We start from the raw sequence: 22,205 nt of genomic DNA, 5'->3' as shown, positions 1-22,205 counted from the left end.
TCTCTCTCTCTCTCTCTCTCTCTCTCTCTCTCTCTCTCTCTCTCTCTCTCTCTCTCTAGACACAACCATCGAGAGATGCAAACCCCATCGTCAACGCCCAGCCAATCCACGCCCCTATAGGAGGCATCATTTGCAAATACAAAGGGTACTACATCGTCCTCGAGGAACCCTACCTCACCGCTTCAAACTCTCTATGCTAGATAGACCCATGAGAGAGATCTTGGGATGAGAGTACCCCCAAATTAATTCCACATTATATTTGGTCTAGACATTATGTTTTACTAATCAACTATGTATTGTTCATTCTCTATTTAGTTATCCATAGCATTAGATGACAATTATTTTGAGACTTTAGAAAATTCCCTAACTTTTAGATGTAACTATTTGGTCTCATATGCCGATCTCCCTTCCCCCTCCCCGCCCCCCCCCCCCCTCTCTCTCTCTCTCTCTCTCTCTCTCTCTCTCTCTCTCTCTCTCTCTATATATATATATATATATATATATATATATATATATATATATATATATATATATATATATATATATATATATATATAGAGAGAGAGAGAGAGAGACAAACAGACAGACAGACAGACAGACAGACAGATGATAGATAGATAGATAGATAGATAGAACCAGGAAAAAGCAAGGATACATGTGGAAATACGCATTTCATTCAGCACCTAGAAAACCAGACACTAGGGGTTGTGGAGGTGTGGCCATACTATACTGGAAATACCTCAAAGGGATGGTATAAGTAACGAAGAGAGATGATGATGCATGATACTTATAGATAGGGATACATTCAGGAAGTCTACGAGATATATTCATTGCAATATGCTACTTTTCTCATGCAAACTCCACCTATGCCACATGAGAGGGACCCCTCTTTGATGTACTTTACAAGAATATTATGAGATATGCTAGCATTGGGGACATATCATTAGTGGGAGATTTCAATGCATGCATTGCAGATGGACATAGTGACTTTTACATGCGTGATAATGCCATGTTCAAAGAGACTAACATAGATTAAATAGGCCAATATAAAATAGCCCACAATACAAAAGCGAGTACCTATGGGACACATCTATTGGCTTTGGGAAGTGCACATGGACTAGCCATTTTCAATGGTCTACCACAATGGTCACAATCTAACACTTTAATATGTTGGAATCACAAACAAGGGGCAAAGTACTATGCACTACTTAATACGCTCACGAGTGATAATAACAGACATCCAAAACTTTAAGGTATCTAAGAGACCAATTGGCATAGCAATAGATCGTGCTATTTTGACCTTCATGCTCTCTTATGGACATACGAAACATGGAACGCCATACCTCTCTAAACATCCCAAATATTACTTTATAGAAGACACCTCATACATCTACAGTGGCTCTCGCAGACTAGTTTACATGCATTGGACTTCAGGAGATCATTGAAGGAATGTATAAGGAACTTAGCATAGGCTATACATAGACCAGACATCTATGCATTCCCGCACACCCAGCCCCGATGTAGACCCACACGCTCTACTGCTCCCCAAAATAGCTAATAGAATGATGAGTGTAGAGTTACTCAAGCTCGCTTACAAAGAGAAGTGGAGCTAGGCATTCGGACACACCATCAAGCAAGGACGTTCTTCAAACACCTTGTGCGGAAGAAGAAGAGAGACTATTTGGCAAAAACAAAGGCAGAGATACATCAGCTATTTTTGGGATGAGATAGAAGAGTGCATGGAAGATGTTTCATGAAAGACATTCCCCTATACAAATTACACCACCAAATGCTTGGCTTCACTATGGTAGACAACTATATGATCTGCCAAAACAACCATCTATGCAATCCCCCACAAGCTTATAGACCAACATAGTGGTCTTTCTTCACCTGAAAAAAGAGACTAGAGATGTAATATTACAAAATGGGAGGGCAAAGGATGAGGATGGGCTAGAGGCAAAACATTTCGCACGTGACATACTAGCATCCATATTGGCACATATTTTAAATAGAGCAATATGTGAGGGCTTTCCTATGAGCTAGTCAAAATACTATAATTCCACTCTTTAAGAGTGGTGATTCTTTGATCCCTAGCAACTACACGACTATCAACATCCGCCATACTTTGGCCTGGATATATAAATCTATACAAGAGCATGAACTTAGTGAGAGTAGGCTGAGATGCAAGGCAAGAAAGCACAAGGACAGGCAAGTTTTAGACACGGATATACCACATTGGACCATATCCTCATACTTAGAGCCATTATCAAGGAGGGCCGATTAGAGCCATTATCAAGGAGGGTCAAGCTTGAGACAAGAGGATCTATTGCTGCTTTTGGTACACTGCCCCTCGTAGATGCATTATGTAGAGACTACAGGATGTGGAGTACCATAGGGTATACGATGGGGTATCTATGCATTATATGAGACAATGACAAGTCATGTTCACACACTTGGGAGGCTATCAAAGAGGATTGAAAATACCATAGGAGTGACACAAGGATGCCCACTTGCACCCACATTGTCTTGTTTATACATAGATGGCAAGGGTGTTGATACTAATATTATTGTATGCAAATGATGTTCTCATTTCAGATTCACTGAAGGGATTGCAGCACCACCTAGATGTTGTGCACATCTTTTGTAAAGACAATGACCTTACAATAAATCTTGGGAAGACCAAAACCATGGCCTTCAATACTTTTGTAGTATGAATAACTAGATCCATGTACCATTTCACATTTGTAGGAGACATAGTGGAGCATGTGAGGAAATATGTCTATCTAGGAATCACCTTCTCATGCCCACAATTTTTATTGAAAGGGGCATCAAAGGCATGTCAAGCATGAGGCTATATAGCACTGGGGGCACTCGAGAGTCGAAGCTCTCACATACACTTCTAAGAGCCTTGCACCAAACTATGATTGTTTGATACCCTAGTCACACCAACACTACTATATGGAGCAGAGGTATGGAGCTGCAACTTGTACCACAGGCGTCTTAGCCCACTCATTTGATCAAACTGAAACGTAGAGAGATTATTATGATGGCTGGGATAGCATAGAAAGACCATTGATCATAATGATAGCACGTATGATTAGGAGTAAGCCCTCCACCCCCCATCCCATTGTCAAAGCAGAGCTAGGGACAGCATCTATAGTCACAAAGGCATTCTTCAAGGCAATTACTTTTTGGCCTAGATTATGGGAGCTCCCACATCATAGATACTTAAAATTGGCACTAACTTCATCTAGACAAGAACTGATGCTTTCACACATGACTATTTGGATAAGCCTACACGGTTTGAATGTTGGTCATCTTTCACCTTTTGATTAAAGCCTTAACTACTTTCTCTCATCCAATCAAAGTAATAATGAGTGTATTTGATAATGGGGGTGTTAGTATTGGACCAGGAAAATTTTTCTTAGATGAATTCAAAGCTGAAAATTGGATTTATCTACAATCGGTTTTACTTCACGAGGCAGAAAAACCTTTTCTTTTGATAAGGCCAATTGTGGGTACATAGTATCTAGTGATATGTCAGTGCATGTTAGCTTCCCTCATGAGACGCCTGAAAGATTGGAATGCATAAGGACCCAATCCTTTATGTACATGCTTTATGAAAATGATGAACACATAGAAATAAAAAAGAACCAAGTGATCAAAGCTGATATCTTGAGGATTGAGACAACGAGGACATGGATCCACCCACCACTCCCTCTAGGATCAAGCATGGAATTCTACCAAAGTCGCTCCTTGTGTATCTCTGATGATGGATTCACTATTCGGCCAGCATACATGGATGCCCATCTCTCGCACCTCCTCTTGTAGCTACAGATGGAGACAAGCATTTGGATAGATACTCTAGCAGATGATAGGACTTGCCAACTTTGTGGCCGAGAGCCTCAGCAAGGAGCATGACATATGTAGATGTACAATATACTATGACATACGAGAATGGTACCACTACCTCTTCCATGATGGGTTTGGACCTCTTCTTCATGTTATAGAGTATGAGTACCAAAGATGCCTAGGTTTTTCCTCCTGGAGCTCAAACATGTCGTGCAACACTACTATGAAACAAAAGGCCAGCTCATCCAAAGGGACCCACACACAAAGCAATCATAGACTTTTTTCACAGATCAGACCATGCTGCCACTACTAGCTTAGCAGATCCTAGAGACAGAGCCACCCCGCCAAACACCTTTCATTCCATGTTGTGGAGTAGATAGAGTCATTTCACTTTGTCGAGCACAACAATCTCGTTTACTAGGACCACGTCCAGGGAGGCCGTACCACAGCCAAATCAGAGCCATTATCACAAGACACCAAAGACTCACCACCAGACATATCAATGGAGCAGTAAGGGACAGCATCATACCTGAGATCATGCGCAGAACTTGAGATCAGCTACAGCTTATAGTCTCCACCACAGTTTGCGTAAATAGCGCTGTCAGCTTAGGTTTTCCTTTTCTTTCTACCGATGGGACAACACCAAACATTGTTCTACTCTAGCATAGTCCCATCGTACAGTTATTCTCAGCATTGTTTCATAGGCCACTTACTTATTTTAATGCTATCTTCACCTTACTGAAGAGATGACATTAGACCTGGGTCCTGGATGTACTATGGATTTTGTCTCACAGGCCACATTGGCCTTATGTACATGTTAATCTTCGTCCAGACTGACAGCCCCACCACAGGGGACCACCTTAGACAGCCACAAAGAGATGCAGAGCCCACTGCCCACGTCTAGCTGGTCCACACCCTCACAGGAGGCATCATCTGCAAATACAGAGGATACTACACTGTCACAAGGGAACCCTACCTCACCGCTTCAGCTTCTGAAATGAGAGTGCCTCCTGAGCAGTTCCACACTGCATCGGGCTTAGACATCATTTTGAACTCATCAGCTATGTATTGTTCACTGTTTATTTTTCATTTAGATAGTTATAGCATTAGATGTCAGCTATTTTGGGACATGGGAAATTCCCTTAATTTTCAGATGTAACATTTTGGTCTCATAGGCTGATTTGGCCTTTTATAGATGTTAATCTCTCTCTCTCTCTCTCTCTCTCTCTCTCTCTCTCTCTCTCTCTCTCATATTCATGTCCAGAAAGTCTTGAATGCAGTCAGGTCAACCATGAATGCAAACGTGACATTCTGAACAGATGTAAACACAGTGAACAGGTGTCATAAGAATGCTCTGGGTACTGTCATGATGCTCTGGATGCTGTCTTGAGAACCTGGATGCTTGTACCTCCTGCTCTGAGACAGTCATGGCCTACACAGTGCTGCAATAGCTGATTGCACTTGACCTTGAACACAAACAGTGAGCCCAGTGAACACATTGAATGTAAAGAGTAAAAGAACAGAAATGACCTGCTGAATGCACATAACTGAATGATTACGCAACATTAAGGAGGCAGGCTCTTTCCCAAGGGGAAAAAGAGAGGACTGCTTTTTCTACAAAATCTATCTTAGAACCATACACAGCCTGAGCTGGAACACAAACTCTAAATTCTGGGGCCAATCCATCTCCCCATGCACATTTCATTTAGCAAAACCCTCATGTCATGAAGTATATTAGAGGCTGCATTTTCAATCTATGTTAATCATGCATCAGATTACAAACCATAACAACTTTACCACATGCATACACATGGTATTCATAAATGTTTATTCATATGAAATCTAATCCAGCATGACAAAGGTCTAAAGACACTAATTGTGCAATCAGGTCAAAAGAGTAGAGACCTAGCACACAACATGTAGCCTTAAAAAGGGGGTTGCAATACCCTGACACATTTGCCTGAAAAGTCAATTGACTTTCAAAAATTAGAAACTCCTCCCCATAGAATATAGGAAACCTATAATTTGCCATGCATGGGGACTAGGTGGTGATGCACAAGACAGAGTCAGTAGCAATACAAGAGTTAACAGCTGGATATGCACACTGATGAGACCAAAGACTGACGCATTGCACAAGCACATCACAACCACAACCTCAACAAGACATGCATGCAAACATGGAGTTAACAGATACACATCATGCTCATCTTCCCTACAGAAATAAACATCCTGATGCGGATCTCCTTGTAACCACATGCACGCACTCTTTGTCAGAGTTTGAGTCTGTGTTGCAAATTGGCATAGTTATTGAACCTAATGTGATGTGGTTTCAGAAGCATAGTAAGACCTTCCTTCCTTTGAAAAATAAAGATTAATTAGAGTGCCAAAACAGTCTCTTTGTGACACAGGTGACTCTGCTGTCAATAATATATGTTTTTAACCATCTTTGACACACTCTTTAATGTGGACTGACAGTTTATTACAAAACATACCGCAGTGTCACTTTCAGCACTTGATTGGCCAAAAACGGACTTGATTGCTGATGTTGCTGATGCTAGCTTTTGCTTCAGCTGATTGACAATTCATCAACATAGAACGCCTTCCAGCATCAGATTATTATGTCAATCAACTAAATATTACTGATCGAAGTTGGCAAAATGATAACAGTGAAATCTAACTGCATTACCTTTAATATTTTCCCTATAGAAGCATCTAAAAAATCTGGAAGAGAAAGTAAACGCAGTGTGTGACCCTGTAGACACATGACTTAAAGCTGAAAACCAAATTACAATATCAAGGAGTTAATCAGAAGCATTTCAAGCGGCACCAACCGTGGGTGCCGTATCAAAGACTATGCGGGTAAATTTGCTGTACTCAGGAGCCTGCATAAACTGCATCACCTGTAGAGGAACCAGAAGAAAAAACAGAAAGTTCATTAAATTCCAGACAAGCAGAAACCAGTTCGTCCAGTTAATGGATACAAATTGACAACTACCACCTTTGAGATTGCAATAGCTTCATCAAGCCCAGGAGGTGGAGTATCTAACAGTTCTCCAAGTTTCAATTCACCTAGCTTCACAAATCATATCAGAACGAGAGCATGTCATGCAGCTTACATATTTTCTGAAACAAACAAATACACATCACCCGAATTGAAACTTTAGAGAAGAGAACAAAGAGCATTACGAATACCTGTTCTACCCAACCACCAAGCCCCATACTATCCATGAAATCTTTCACCCCGCTTCCACCATCCTTAGAGGTGACAGCACGAAATTCTGCTCTTGCTTGCTCAGGATTTATCTATGTCAAAAAGAATCAGCCCATTAACAATAATTTTTATGTTCTCACAAACTATGATGATTAGCATTGATAACAAGAACAAATAAGCACTTGTATAATCCTGATTCAAAGTAGAATCTGTGGCATGGGATCATTTGCCTGTCCACGTGCATGTCTTGACAGTACAATAAGGGTTTTGAATACTTGTCTCATTCAAAGACAAAAAAGACACCTTTTGAGAAGCTACTGAGCTGGAAAACCAAAATTAAAATTAATTTGCAACTGACGGCTACTGATTTCAAATTTTGCCAAACTGTGTGGAGGTTTGCTGTTCTGCACGTGATGAAATTATTGGCCTTGAACAGCATGCAGCAGAGAAGGCAGTGCTTCAAAGACATCACTTATAATGGACTCAGGACTATCACCCTTCATGATGTAAGTTCTCTTGAGGAGAATAACAGATAATCTCCATCCATGGATCTGCTACTTGAAGAACAAGACCAGCTGAAACGGTGGAACCCACTTGCCAATAGCAAAACTCCCAGTACAGATGGATATGACCGTGGATCAATGTAGCTCAATGAAATATAAATGCATTACATGCCCTGCAAATGTTCAAAAGGACACCAACACAGAAACTGAAAGAGAAGGGTGTTTTAGCTACAAACTGGCAATCAGTGACAACTTAGTGAAGACCTGAGAATGGATGGTGGTGCACTGATGTGTCATGGAAGTCCAGACTCAGGAAATAAAACCCTACAGTGTCAGGCTACTCAGCGTGAAATGAAAAGATGGGTGGGAGACTTGTTAGATGTGGTGCAAAAGATACATTTCCCATGCCAAATCTTGTGGCATTGCACCACATCACCTTTTTGAGCCCACATATCAAAACCATCTAAACAAATACTTCCCCATAGGAGAGTCTCTTTGGTTTCCATAGTTCAAGTAACATGTCCTGCCATTTAGTTTTACTATCCCCATGCAGCCGGACTTCATTCGCTTTTCAAGTTACCCATCTCTTTCTTTTCCCCAGAGAACACCCATCTCTTACCCATCTCTTTTTTTTCCCCAGAGAACACCCATCTCTTATCTTCCATGGTGTAATTTTAGGTGTGGGCAAAATACCCTTGGCCTTTGTAAGACAATTGTAATCAAGATGGCAAAATTTTGGTGAAAAGTACAATATCTACTATTTTTAGGTAGATTGCTACCACACTTAGTTTTAATGCTCAACAGGCAAGGCTAAGCTTGAGGATAGTGCAAAATCCTGTGAATCTTGGTCAGTCTTGGGTCTACTTCTTTTGCTGTATTCACCAGTATTTTTGGGTCCCTAGGGGGTTTGGATTGAATTGAGCAAGATTTGGCGTGATCTACAAGTTGATTTGGGTCAGCTTGTAGGATAGCCTAGGGTAGCATTCTCCATTGCCCACAGGCTTTTGTTAGACCTAAGGATTTCTTGAAGCACTCTGCTAATGAGGTCTATCACCATAGCACTAAACCACGAACACGGGCCACATGACCATGGATGCCCGATACTGAATCAAAAATAAAGGTATTACGAGTGCGCCAAATATGCCACAGGGCTGTCCACCTAAGAAAATGGAAAAGGAAGGAATAATCTGAAGGCAAAGAAGACATAGAGGGCATATTTCCCATAATCCATGAATGAGGAAGCATTCGTTGCTGATTCACCAAAGACCACACATGGGAAATAAAACTCCAAATATGTCGAGCAATAGGACAAGAGACAAAGAGATGAAGCAATGTCTCATCACATGTAGTGCAGAAAACACAACGACCAACAGAAATCTTTCAAGCACGCAACACATCCCTAGTTGGAAGACCCCCAATGTGTAGCCTTCACATGAACACTTTACCCTGGTATGGAACCTTAGATTTCCAAAGTTGTATAAATCTTTCCTGCCATTTCTTTTTACTATCCCGAATATGCCATAGTTTATTAACCTTCCCAATGACCCACTTCTTGGCCTTCACGATCCGATGATATATCTAATTAGCTTACCTCCTCTCGAAATAATTAGGAAGCACAAACATCCAGTCATGCCATGATTGCAATGGCTGTAATGTAGGCAAGGGAGCAAACCTCTGAAGTCTATCTTGTATGGACGACCTAATGTCACTATATCCACGAGGCACCCGAAAGTACTGACGAATACGCCTAAAAGAATAAAGACGGGGCTGCCTAGGAATAACACCATCAAAGACAGTCTGCAACCCCAAACGAGCCATCTGAATAAACTTGTCTCTCTACATCTCGTGTCAGGATGCAATCAAATGAGAAAGGAGAAAAGACTGAGAGACCTTAATAGACCTCAAGAAATTGAGCACATGCCACCAGGAGGCATGAATAACCGTGCTACCATGAGATATGCCAGTCTTTTCTATGAAAATTTTAGCAATATCTGACCAAGGATGACTTTGTATACATAGGGCCTGCAAAAGGATTAGCCTCAAGGATTAGCCTCAAAGAAACCATATGCAAGTTAACATCCAGCAAAGCTGCACCCCCCATCCATTTCAGAGTAGTAACATGCTGCCACGAAATCCACACCTGTCCCAAACAATTGCCTTTCTTTTTCCACAACATGAATCTAATAGGCTAAACCAATTCCGAAAGGGACTTCTTAGTCCAAGGAAGCAATGGCAGAACAAACAAAATCATACTGATCATAATACACTAAGCAACTTTAAGTAGGACATGTAGAGGCCAGCCTTGAGATTTCCAGTACATAAACCTATCATGAATCGGGGAGTCCATCCAATCTAGTAAGGCACGAGGGGCTACCTCCACACCAATAGGATATCCCAAGTGTCTGGTTATATTTCCCCTTGAGATCATAATACCATGCAAGCCCAATGCCTGTAGATCATTCTCCATACAAGAGAAAAGAGTAGATTTCTAAGTATTAATATGGAGACCTGATGTCAAAGCGAAAAGATTCCATGCTACCATTGCCCAATTAACATTAGTGCGATCTACCTTGAGAAACATAAAAGAATCGTCGACCAAAGTTTGGCCCACAAGTTGGATACCACAGGGAAGAGACAAGCCAACTATCTCACCTTGATCCTCCAACTTATCCAAAAATGAGAGCATGGGATAAGTGACTAAAGCAAACAGCAAAGGGCTGAGAGGATAGCCTTGCAGAAGAGACTAGGATTGTTGAGAAACCCTTCACCCGCAGTTTGCATTTTTGCGTTTCTGCGTTTTGCGTTTAGGGTTTGCAACCCCAAAAAGGGGCGCCATCCTAGACTGACTATGCCTATTTTAGGCCACTCTCTCATTCATTCCTCACGGCTAATTCATTCAATCCGTCACCTCTTCTCTCCAACCTCTCCACTACCCTCACACCCCTTCAGGAGGACATTGCGGTTCATGGTTCGTGGCTGTCTTCATCATCTTCCTTGTGCTACAGCACCCTTGTTCCCTTGTATGACATTCACTCCATGATTCAGAACTTCCTCATTCCATTCATCAGAGTTTCTTCTCTCTTCTCTTCTCTTCTCCATGTTTGCCGAGTTCACTCCGTGTTCCTCCCCGCCAACCCTACTGTCTCGCTGGTACGTCATCTTTTGACATGGTATCAGAGTGGGATTTGCTCAAATAGTGGCGAAGCTCCTCCACTCCATAAGGCAAAGACCGGTGGCGGGTTCGACATCCACTTCTCTTTTTCTTTGGCTGCATCAAAATCTCGTTTTTGCAGATTTCAGGTATTTCAGCTCGCTACCCACACCCCAAACGCGGAGGACATCGCAGTCCAAGCTAGCCATTGCTGTCTACAATAGTCTGGCACCTATTTCCAGCCTATCACACACTATTCGGAGCTGATTTCAGCATATTGATTGCTGCTGCTGTTTTTTCCTGCGTTTTTATTCTCTCTCTCGCCTGCTGCCGACGTTTTTAGTCTTTCTCTCTCCTCACTTGCGTTTTTCTACTGGTTGCAATCCCTTACTGCTAGTCACATCCTCCTCCCACTGGCAGCTCACTTCCAGCCCTTCCACTACCCTCCCACCCCTTGAGGCGGACATTGCAGTTCGTGCTTCACACTGCCCTCACATCCCTTGAGACGGACATTGCGGTTCGTGGTTCATGCTGGCTGACCTCTTCCTTCTTCAGCAAGGCACACTGGTACCCATGGCTTTTTTACCAACACATGACCAAACTATTGGGTGCTCCTACTGTGGCATCAGCGAACACACCACCGATGCTTGCCGACTTCGACCTTTACTCCCCACCCCTCCGGAGTACATGCGTCTTCCACCAAGCACTCCTTGTATCACCTCTCCTTTCTGGGCCACAGAGATCGTTTTGCATTGGCTATCAGAGTACTATGCTCGAGGCAATAAGACGCATCCGATGCACATTAAGTCCTTTCGAGCACATGGAGGATCGATTGGCGCTACAACCTCCTGGAGATCGTCGCAATGCCAACAGTAGTCTTCTCCCACTTATTTTCCGATACAGCGGCTTCCACGACCTACAAATTTGCACTCCGCTCCATCGAGAGACAGTGATTGTTTGATACCATCTCCTTGTCAATCTCCTTTGAGAGACAGTGGTGGCTCAACCCCTTTCTCTTCTTCGACTACCCAGTCTACTCCACTGAGAAACGGCGACTATTGCCCACCTCTTGCTCATTCTAAGCCCCACCTTTCCCCACCCTCGACTACTCAAGTTCAAGAGGCTACCTCTGGGAGCTCTTCAGCACCCCAGATACCTTGTTGGGCACAACCGCGGCACTTCCTTCGTCATTAGATATTTCGAGGTCCGTGATCCATGAGTTTTTGGATCCCCTATCTACTTCAAAGGGGGATTCAAAGGGGAATGTTATTTCTTTGCCCTCAGAGGGGGCATCTACTTCTTCTTCAACTTCAGCGGGGGCCCTTCCACCTCCCACCTTAGAGAGGGAACCTACTCTACATGAAGTTATTCACTCATCCTTTACTTTCTTGGGGTGGTTGTCTTCGACCAGTCATCTCTTCTACTGATACCCAAGATCTAGAGGGTCTACCTAGATCGGGCCCCTCGGGTCTTCAGCAGCGACTTGGTGGCTAGGCCTTCGTATTCCTTCTAGCATGGAGTCACGGAGCTAGTGGCTTCTCTCCCGAGGTTGAGTTTCGGGTTCTATAGCTCATCCAGTCTCCTGACTATCTTCAAAGGTCTCCTTTCAGGTGGAATTTTCAAATTACAGGGTGGATCTTCTTCTTGCCTTGGTCACTTGGTCAGCATGGAGCCAACTTCCACGATTGAGTACGAGCATATCCTTATGGTTCTCAGCACCACACAAAGTCTGATATTCCTCCTATGCATTGCATGTTTTCATCATCTTTGTACTAGGGCGCTTGGGCAAGTGAACAATGTCCCAACGAGGAACACTGTCCAAGTGGCACCTGCTGCATGAGCATTCTTTAGCATGTAGCATTGCATCTCCACCTCATCCTTCTCTTGTTCCCCTTTTTGGGCCTGAGAGGGGGTGTTGAGAAACCCTTCACCCGCAGTTTGCGTTTTTGCATTTCTGCGTTTTGCGTTTAGGGTTTGAGGTTTCATATAAAACTCCCTACCTCTGCGTTGAAAGGTTGAGTGATAGGATGCGGCAGTGGATGGGTAAAAGTCGAGGCAGAAGTCGAACAAGAATCCTGTCTAGTCTTACGTCTAACCACAGTGACCCAAGAATCCTCCTGAGGAGAGAAATTCCGCCCGTCCACAAGCGACACATGCTCCACACCAACTTGGGGAACATCCTTTTTCCCGTCATCACAACCATGTTGGGAAAGTTGCTCAAGATCCACTTCTGACTGCTAAAACATCTACTGAGGATGGTGGTCTTGCATAACCATGTCAGGATCCATAGAGCACTGCAGTACCTCAGGAATTTTGTCGCATTCAGAAATGAAATGGCCCAATTGACCACATCTGAAGTAGTGTCCAGCAAAAGTACCCCATTTCAACTCAAACACCAACGTTTGCAATCCTGGAACCTCAAGGCAGATTTTGGTCGGGCGAGGTTTCCCTATATCCCAAAGCATACGTGCTCTATTCCTATTGCAGGAAGCCAGGCGAAGTTCCACCAAAACCTTGCCAAGGGTTCTCAAAGCCAAAGGGAGGAGTCTCCAAAGATGTGAAGGAAAATCAACCACCTCCACTCAAATTGGGCATGCCTGCCTCAGCACCTCCTCAAACTCAGCCATAGGCCGCCAAGGGACCATATGAACTAGCTGCCCATCCATAAAGAAAGGAATGTGGTGCATAATAAAAGCCCACACATCCGAGGAACAAAAGAGAACCTCAAAGAACCCCTCGGTCCATCGTAAATCTCTTCAACAAGAGGAGCCTGCATATGCCTAGAAACATCATTATGGCACTGTTCAACGCTGACTAGTATGGGCTGCAGCCAAGCACGAATTCTAGTGATCAAGGGAGTCCTTCCAGTAATGTAAAAGATGGCTGCCCTCTCATGAAAAGAAGCAATCTGCTGTTAAACCAGGTCTATTCCCATTACTGCAACTACATGATCTCCATTCGGTAAGGAGTTAGCTTTTCCCTCATTTGCATGGACATAATCCGACACAAGATGATTGGCAGTGGCCAGCATGAACTGAAAAGGCCATCAATCTGTGAGCAAGAAACATTGACCTCTGGCTGAGGCAAATTGGGTTGTTGGGGGGGTTTTTTGCACATGCGCGCTCTTAAGACTGGTTCTTCAACAACCGACATCCTACGACGTTTGCCCATCTCATCCCCATCCATCAACGGCCCGAGGTCTCCACCCGACAGTCCAAACCCTCCAGATCTTGGTCATTCCCTTGACCTATATGCTGATCAAGGAAGGCCATGTCGATACCATTTGATTCCTGGAGATTCTCCATAGTAGCACCAGTTGCTGATCACAAAGGTCCTACTAAACCCTGACTAGGTAATCCAACCACATGTGACGTGACTCCCTGCGTGAAAACTCTCTGTGAACAGTCTGTTCTGCCGGCCAACTGTCACCTGTTTCAGATTAGGCAAACCACAGGCCTCCTCAATCTTCACCTTCTCACTCTTTATGTCTATCAGTCAAATGCCTCGGGAAGGCAGGAGGACGAATGTGCAAGTCGTCCAATAGCAGGTCGCGTGAAGCAGGCAGGGAGGCGTAACCCTCTGTAGAAGTGAAAGGAGGAAGACTCAAATGCACCTGATTTATGACTGCTGCCAGTGCTGCAGAATGGGACACTCACACACACAGGTCTGCAAAGATGGGCAGACGGGAGGCAGGGTAGGGCGAATCAGCTAGCGTGTAGATCAGAGTTGTCAGGCAGGCTGACAAACAGAGCAGCTGAACCTCCTGTCCTGGACGAATAGGAGGCGCTGGGAAATCCACCGCTTATGCACGCTGTGCGCAAATGGAACAGGCTAGGGTTCAATACGTCAGTGCAGAAGGCCAGTTGTGATCGCCATCGCTCGCTCTCTCGCTCTCTCTCTCTCTCTCTCTCTCTCTCTCCAAGCCTAAAAAAAAACTTTTCCCACTTGCATGGGCAAGTTTTGCCAAGTGGCAGTCTTCCAAAACAATTTCCAACTTTATTAAATTAATTTATTAATGTAATAGTTATTTGTGGCTTAGAAAAATACTCTGACTAGTCAACAATTAAATTGGCTAGGCCAATTTATCATTGATGTGATCCTGAACACTCCTCAATCCAAAATTTGCATCAATTAATTAAATAATGTAAATCCCTTGGTATCACAGTTGAAACTAATGGCTAATTAAATGTTTTAGGCCAAGTTTTGACACCAAGTACCACCTACTACTTGCGAGGCATAACTTATTACAACTTTTGCCAATGTCACCCATTGATCACCAGGGTCACTAAGGTCTCACTATCACTTAACTGACTTGCATTTCACATGTGTACCTCACATGTACACACCTTAATATGCCAAAGCTAAGCATATAAATACACATTCTCATGACAACTACAGTAAATGATCTAGATAGTCTGCAAAGATGAGCAAGCCAAGTACATGTGGGTGAGACAAGGTGATGAGTGTACTTTTTACATTGCCATATACTATTTCCCCCCTATGACGTCTCAATACGCCCCACCCAAAGGGTGATCACTATATATAGCTTTAAATGAGGATATTTGAAAGTTCTCAAGGGAGGACGATGTCATCCTGCTAGGGGACTTTAATGCTAGGACAATATCCCACCATGTGTCTTTCTTTGATGCATCTAAGTAGATATTACAGGAGCAAAATGTGTTAAAGCTACAAATGGAGAGGACCTCCCACGACATGAGGGAAGTCATTGAGTATAGGAGATATCTTGTTGGAGATGGGCATAGCACACAAACTAGCCATCCTTAATGGCCTAGCTAAATACCCCCTATCAAGCATCTTCACATGTTACCCCCATAGGCATGGTGCCAACACGGTAGATTATGTACTTACTCCGCTGATGCTTATACCTCACATCTAGAAACTCACTCTCACCACGCCTCCTTAGAGTTGTAGAGGATCATACTTATTTATCGTTCACAATAGATCTCTAGTTTATTGATGTGCAATCCCATCATGCGGCCTACCAACACCCGAGATACTTCTTCTCCAAAGAGAGAAAGAATATCTACGATAAGGAGATCTTGAGACTAGTATATGATGTCAACCCCGGCATCCCACTACAAGAACTCACCCAATACTTCAACGAGGCTCTACACAACACAATAGATGTAGCTTCTCCACACTCGCGTCTTGCATAGAGAGCCTCCACCGGGGTAATACCTCACTACGTCATTCAAAGGTTGGTAGAATCATCAAGATGGATCTCACCCAGGTGGACAACAAGTGTTGGGTATTTCACTCACGCCTCACTTACGCCTATGCTCACATCGGAGTGTCGATGATCAGTAGGACACTGGGGTACTTTTTACTCTCGGTAGGAGAGGTTTTTTCCCCCAGACTTATGGTACTATTTCGTATGTGCTTATGACACACACTTACCAGCACTTACCGTGTTCAACACCCCCCTACAACCCTAAGGTTTAAGGGTTATACCTTGTACTTTCAATTTACACTCTTTCAGTCTATTGCATTGGGTGTCGTGCTTCACTCTCTACTGTCTACTGTTTTTTGTGCTGAGCTTCGATCCGACCTCCACTCTCACATTTGGTATCAGAGCAGCATTGGCTTTGTTCAGCCGAGGTTCCGTTCAGCTCTGCTCCGCTCAGCCTGTGGGAGCTCCAACTCGGCCTGTCGGATTCGACACGACTACAGCAGCTCAACCAGCGCCCTGTCCTGCAGCACTTCGTCCTGCACCCGCCAGGCCTCGTGTGTTGCGCCACGCCGGTCTGTTGTATATGCCAGACTGACACCCGCCAGGCTACTGCGCCACTCACCAGACAACTCTCACCCCACCTAGACCTCAAGCACTTGACGTCTCTTGTCCACCCCTGTGCCACCCGTCTTCAGAGCTCAGCTTGTCACCAGCCCGACTGCCAAACGCTACACCCAGCATCAGCACTGCTGGTGCGCCAGACGTCACGCCCATCAGTCGCCAGCGCTGCGCGTCAACTCACCTGCGACAACCAGCTCGATTGCCCTCATGTCAGCAACATTGACCACTCCCACACCTGCCTGCCGTCAGCGGACGATTCGTCATTTCCAAGGTTTCGTGTCTGGGACACATTAAATGCAATTTTTGGACACATTCATCAAAAATTTTTGGGGCTTTTATGTTTTCTGAGGACATTGGCATATGTACTGCAATTACAATCATTGATAGACTGTTTTGAGCAAATCTGGGGCAAGAAATTTTGGGATTTGCTAGTACAGTGTTGCTGAACACTGATTGCACGTTGGATTGCGTGCATAACAGACAGTTTTGACAGAGTGCACCTCTGTACAATAATTGCAGAAAGTTATTTCTTGCAATTTCTAGAAATTTTCAGATTTCCAATGTAGTCCTGCTTCGACATTGCTCTTTTGCATTTTTTTTGGTAATTGAAAATCATGGCCAATCAGGGAGGAGATGTTTTCACCTATGTATCCAAGGAGGACAGATTGGATGGAAATAACTATTCACTTTGGTCCTTCATGATGAAGAATGTACTTGTGGCCAAAAATCTTTGGGATTATGTCAGTGGAGAAGAAGCTCGACCTGGAGTTGTGGCTCCACCTACTCCTCCAGGAGGACGTGCATCACGGGCACCTCAGCCTGCTCCACTTCAACCACTTCCCCAAAGAACAGCAACTCAAAAAGTGTTGGGTATTTGACTCACGCCTCACTTACGCCTACGCTCATATGGGAGTGTCGGTGATCAGTAGGACACTGGGGCACTTTTTACTCTCGGTAGGAGAGGTTTTTTTCCCCAAACTTATAGTCTTATGTTCGTATGTGCTTATGTGCTTATGTTACACACTTATGGGCACTTACCGTGTGTCGGGTGTGAACACCCCCTACAACCCTAAGGTTTAAGGGTTGTACTTTGTACTTTCATGTTACACTCTTTCAGTCGATTGGATTGAGTGTCGTGCTTCACTCTGTCTCTCTCACTCTCACACTGTCTACTGCACTCTCAGCTGCATCTCGATCCTATCACCACCTTTACATTTGGTATCAAAGCAATCTGCAGACTGCAGACTATAGCCCCCACTGTCTGCAGCCCCCGTCAGTTCTGAAGCTCCAGCTAGTTCTGCCCCAGAGTCGCCAGTCTGCAGTCGACTGTCAGCTGAAGGCACCATCTGTACCTGCGTGCGCCACCTGTCCCAGCAGCGCCTCATCCTCAGCAGCTCGTCTGCCCGCCAGCACCGCCTGATCCTGCTCGTCATCTCCGTCGTCTCCACCCACCTGCCTGTGGCCAACGCCACCCGTCAGGTTGCACCGTTGACGTTGCAGCTCCACGTCGTCTGCTTGCGACCTGACTGTCCGCCCTGTCCATGTAAAACGCCCGCCTGACTGCCCTGTCTGCCTGCGACCTAACTGTCCACCCTGTCCACGTCAGGCGTCCGCCCGACTGCCCTACCTGCCTGCGACCTAACTGTCCGCCCTGTCCACGTCAGGTAATTTCGAAAATTTTATAAAAAAATCATTTTATTCCATAACAAAGTTCTGGAAGAGGGGGTTCATACGCAGCAGGCACAGCATACAGGATACATGTGTGGGACAAATTGGATGCAAATTTCTGGGCACATTCATCAGAAATTTTGGGGCTTTTATGTATTTTGAGGACAGTTGCATATGAACTGCAGTTACAGTCACAGAAAGACTATTTTGAACACATTTGAGGCAGAAATTTTGGGGATTCTTGATATTACAGTGTTGTTGAGCACTGTTTGCACCTTGGGAAGCATACATTAAAGACAGTTTTTGACAGAGTACACCCTTGCACATTAATTGCAGAAGTGTGCTTGCTGCAATTTCTGGAAATTTGCAGATTTCCAGTTCTTACTGCTTTGACATTGCTCATTTGTCTTTGGAAATTTGTCATCATGGCAAATCAGGGAGGTGATGTATTTACGTATGTATCCAAGGAAGACAGATTGGACGGAAACAATTATTCGCTATGGTCATTCATGATGAAAAATGTATTAGTGGCCAAGAATTTATGGGATTATGTCAGTGGAGAGGAAACTCGACCGGGAGTTGTAGCTCCCGTTACTCCTCCTTCTCAAGGGGCACGTGGACAACGGGGACCTCAGCCTTCTCCACCTCAGCCACTTCCTCCAAGAACTGCAGCTCAAAAAGCTTGGGATACACGTGATGCACAGGCCTTGTCGCTGATTGCTTTGGCAGTTCAGCGGTCCATCATCCCTCACATTCATTCAGCATCTTCTTCACGAGATGCCTGGCTGACTTTGGAGCATATGTTTGCAGGAAAGAATGAGACTCGGATCTCTTTCTTAAAGAAAGAGTTAGAGACTTTGAATATGAATGAGGGTGATTCTATGCAGGATCACTTGAATAAGATTCAGGACTTGAGGGAGCAGCTCATGAATGTAGATGAGTACTTTTCGGATGCACAGTTGATATCCACCACCTTGAATTCCTTACCTCCTTCGTACTTGTCTTTTCATACTGCATTAAACCTCACCATGAGGATTGCCGAGCACCCACTCACTTTTATTCAGCTGGTTAGTTTGCTTCTAGAGGAGGAGCAAACAAGGAAAAATAGTGGTGTGGATGCTATAGTCTCTAAGCAGGCTTTTGTGGCAAGACAGAAAGGCAAAAACAGCAAGGTGAAAAATGCTCCACAGAGTTCTGGCACTTCGGGCACATCACAGAATCAGACACAAGGGGGGACGCAAGCTAAAAAGGGAAAATGTCATTATTGTAAGAAGCCAGGCCACTATATCACTGAGTGTAGGAAGCGCATTGCCAAAGAGAAGAAGGAGTCAGGAATGTCTGTTTCTACTACTCCTTCCACTGCTAGTGAGTCCGCGTCCTTTGTTGTGGACAGGGACTATTGTTTTTACACTTGCAGTTATGACATCTCTTGGGCCGATAGAGCACTTAGTTCTATAGAGGATGCTGACACTTGGTTCTTTGACAGTGGTGCTTCTAGACATATTACATCTCGCAGAGATCTGTTTGCTTCAGTTAGTGCACCTCCCGTTGGGAAATCTGTACAGTGTGCCAATAATGCATTATACCCTATTCGTGGTATTGGAGAGATTCAGCTCACAGCCATTGATGGCTCTATTCTCCACCTGCAGGATGCTTTGTTTGTGCCTGGAATCAAGAAGAATTTGCTTTCTATTTCTTCTTTGGCACGTTGTGGTTTGCAGGTCACATTTGATGATGACCATTGCATGGTTAGAGATAAAGAACGCATGACTTTGGTCTTGACACGATCTTTGTGTCATGGTTTATATGAGTTGGATGCTCTTTCAGTAGATCAGTTGGCATACTTAACATCCACTCTTACTCCTGCTATGATACAGGAGAAGTTATGGCATGCTCGTTTGGGGCATGTAAACTTTGGCAGCTTGATGCTTTTGCAGCGTACTCAAATGCTGGATGGCTTACCTCTCTTGGAGAGACCTCCTGAGCACTTATGCGAGGGATGCATTTTGGGAAAAATGCATCGTTTCTCATTTCCCCGTGATGTTGCTTTCAGAGCAACAACCAGATTGCAATTGGTGCATTCAGATGTTTGTGGGCCTATGCAAACAATGTCATTGGGCGGTTGTTACTATTTTGTGACATTCATTGATGACTTTACACGTTTTTGCTAGGTCTACTATTTGAAAAAGAAGTTAGAAGTGTATGATGCATTTTTGGCTTTCAGTGCACTTGTTGAAAATCAATCTGGATGCAAAATTAAGACTCTCCGTTCGGACCGAGGGGGGGAATACATGTCCTCTATGCTGAATTCCTTTTTGAAGCAGAAAGTCATAGTCTATCAGTACACTATTGCCTATACTCCACAGCAGAATGGGGTAGCAAAGAGGAAGAATCGGTCACTCATGGAGATGGCCAGATGTATGCTGAAGGCAAAGAGCTTGCCTCATAGTTTTTGGATGGAAGCAGTCATGTGTACTTGCCATATTTTAAACAGATGCCCTACCAAAGCCTTGAAGACCATCACACCTTTTGAGGCTTGGAACAGTCGTAAACCTTCTGTTGGCCACTTCCGTACCTTTGGGTGTCTTGCCTATGCCCATATTCCACAGGTACTTAGCAAAAAGTTGGACAACAAGGCTGTTAAGTGCATTTTTATGGGATATAGCAATGATTCTCAACAAGTGCAACAAAAGACAAGAATGCATTATACACTTCTGACTTTTTCACCAATGAATAGACCCAACAGAATCAAGTAAAATCATCAATAAAAGTCACAAAATAGTAACATCCTCCCAATGACTTTGTCTGTATAGGCCCACATACATCTGAATGCACTAACTATAACCTGGCTGTGGCTCTAAAAGCAACATCACGGGGAAACGAAAACTGATGCATTTTCCCCAAAATACATCCTTCACACAAGTGCTCAGGAGGTCTCTCCAAAAGAGGTAATCCATCTAGCATATGTGTACGCTGTAAGAGCATCAAGCTACCAAAGTTTACATGCCCCATCCGAGCATGTCATAACTCTGTTGTATCATAGCAGGAGTAAGAGTGGATGCCAAGTACGCTAACTGATCAACTAAAAGAGCATCCAACACATATAATCCATGACATAAAGTGCCAACCAAGACCAAAGTCATGTGTTCCTTTTCTCTCACCATGCATCTGTCATCATCAAAGGTGACTTACAATCCCCAACGTGCCAAAGAAGAAATAGAGAGCAGATTCTTCTTTATACCAAGCACAAACAAAGCATCCTGTAGGCGGAGAATAGAGCCATCAATGGCTATGAGCACAATCTCCCCAATACTGCTAACAGGGTATGATGCATTGTTGGCATATTGTACAGACTTGCAAACTGGCGCCGCACCAACAGAAGCAAATAAATCTCTACGAGATGTGATATGCCTAGAAGCACCACTGTCAAAAAACCAAGTGCTTGCATCCTCAATAGAGCTAAATTCTCGATCAGCCCAAGAAGTGTCATAATTGCATATGTAAAAGCAATAGTCCCTGTCTACAACAAAGGACGTTAACTCAGTAGCAGAGAAAGGAGCATCAAAAACTGACATTCTTGACTCCTTTTTATTCTCCTTGGCGATGCGCTTTCTACACTCAGTGATGTAGTGGCCTGGCTTCTTGCAATAATGGCACTTGCCCTTTTTGGTTTGCGTGTCCCCTTGTTTTTTACTTCCCTGTGAGGTGCCTGAAGTCCCAGAGCTCTGCAGAGCATTCTATACTTGGTTGTTTTTGCCCTTCTATCTAGCCATAAAAGCCTTCTCAAAGGCTATGACATCCACACCACTATTTCTTCTTGTTTACTTCTCTTCCAGAAGCAAACTGACTAACTAAAGAAAGGAAATAGGCTATGGGGCAATCCTCATTGGGAGATTTAGGGCAATTCCTGTGAAGATAACTAGCTAAAAATAGAATGAAACTCATTTAAGTGGGTGGATATGAAAGTCCCCTCCTTCATATGAAGGTCCATGAGTTGCTTTAGCCAAT

General features: G+C 44.0%; 1 protein-coding gene across 1 annotated transcript in view; it reads right to left on the bottom strand.

The window, feature by feature from the left end:
- Positions 1 to 22,205, bottom strand: part of LOC148027172 (P-loop containing nucleoside triphosphate hydrolases superfamily protein) — an 88,137-nt gene that overhangs the window by 51,580 nt on the left and 14,352 nt on the right. The window contains exons 4-8 of the mRNA XM_087691718.1: positions 7,045 to 7,155; positions 6,851 to 6,925; positions 6,684 to 6,752; positions 6,539 to 6,604; positions 6,345 to 6,422 (exon numbers count right to left, since the gene is read on the bottom strand). Coding sequence (XP_087547844.1) covers positions 6,345 to 6,422; positions 6,539 to 6,604; positions 6,684 to 6,752; positions 6,851 to 6,925; positions 7,045 to 7,155 — 399 coding nt within the window. The remainder of the gene's footprint in view (positions 1 to 6,344; positions 6,423 to 6,538; positions 6,605 to 6,683; positions 6,753 to 6,850; positions 6,926 to 7,044; positions 7,156 to 22,205) is intronic.

This window comes from Lygodium microphyllum, chromosome 13, assembly GCF_053477565.2.
Source record: "Lygodium microphyllum isolate KBCC chromosome 13, Lygodium_microphyllum_v1.1.10, whole genome shotgun sequence".
Taxonomy (NCBI): domain Eukaryota; kingdom Viridiplantae; phylum Streptophyta; class Polypodiopsida; order Schizaeales; family Lygodiaceae; genus Lygodium; species Lygodium microphyllum.
This window is presented reverse-complemented; position numbering and strand designations above follow the sequence as displayed.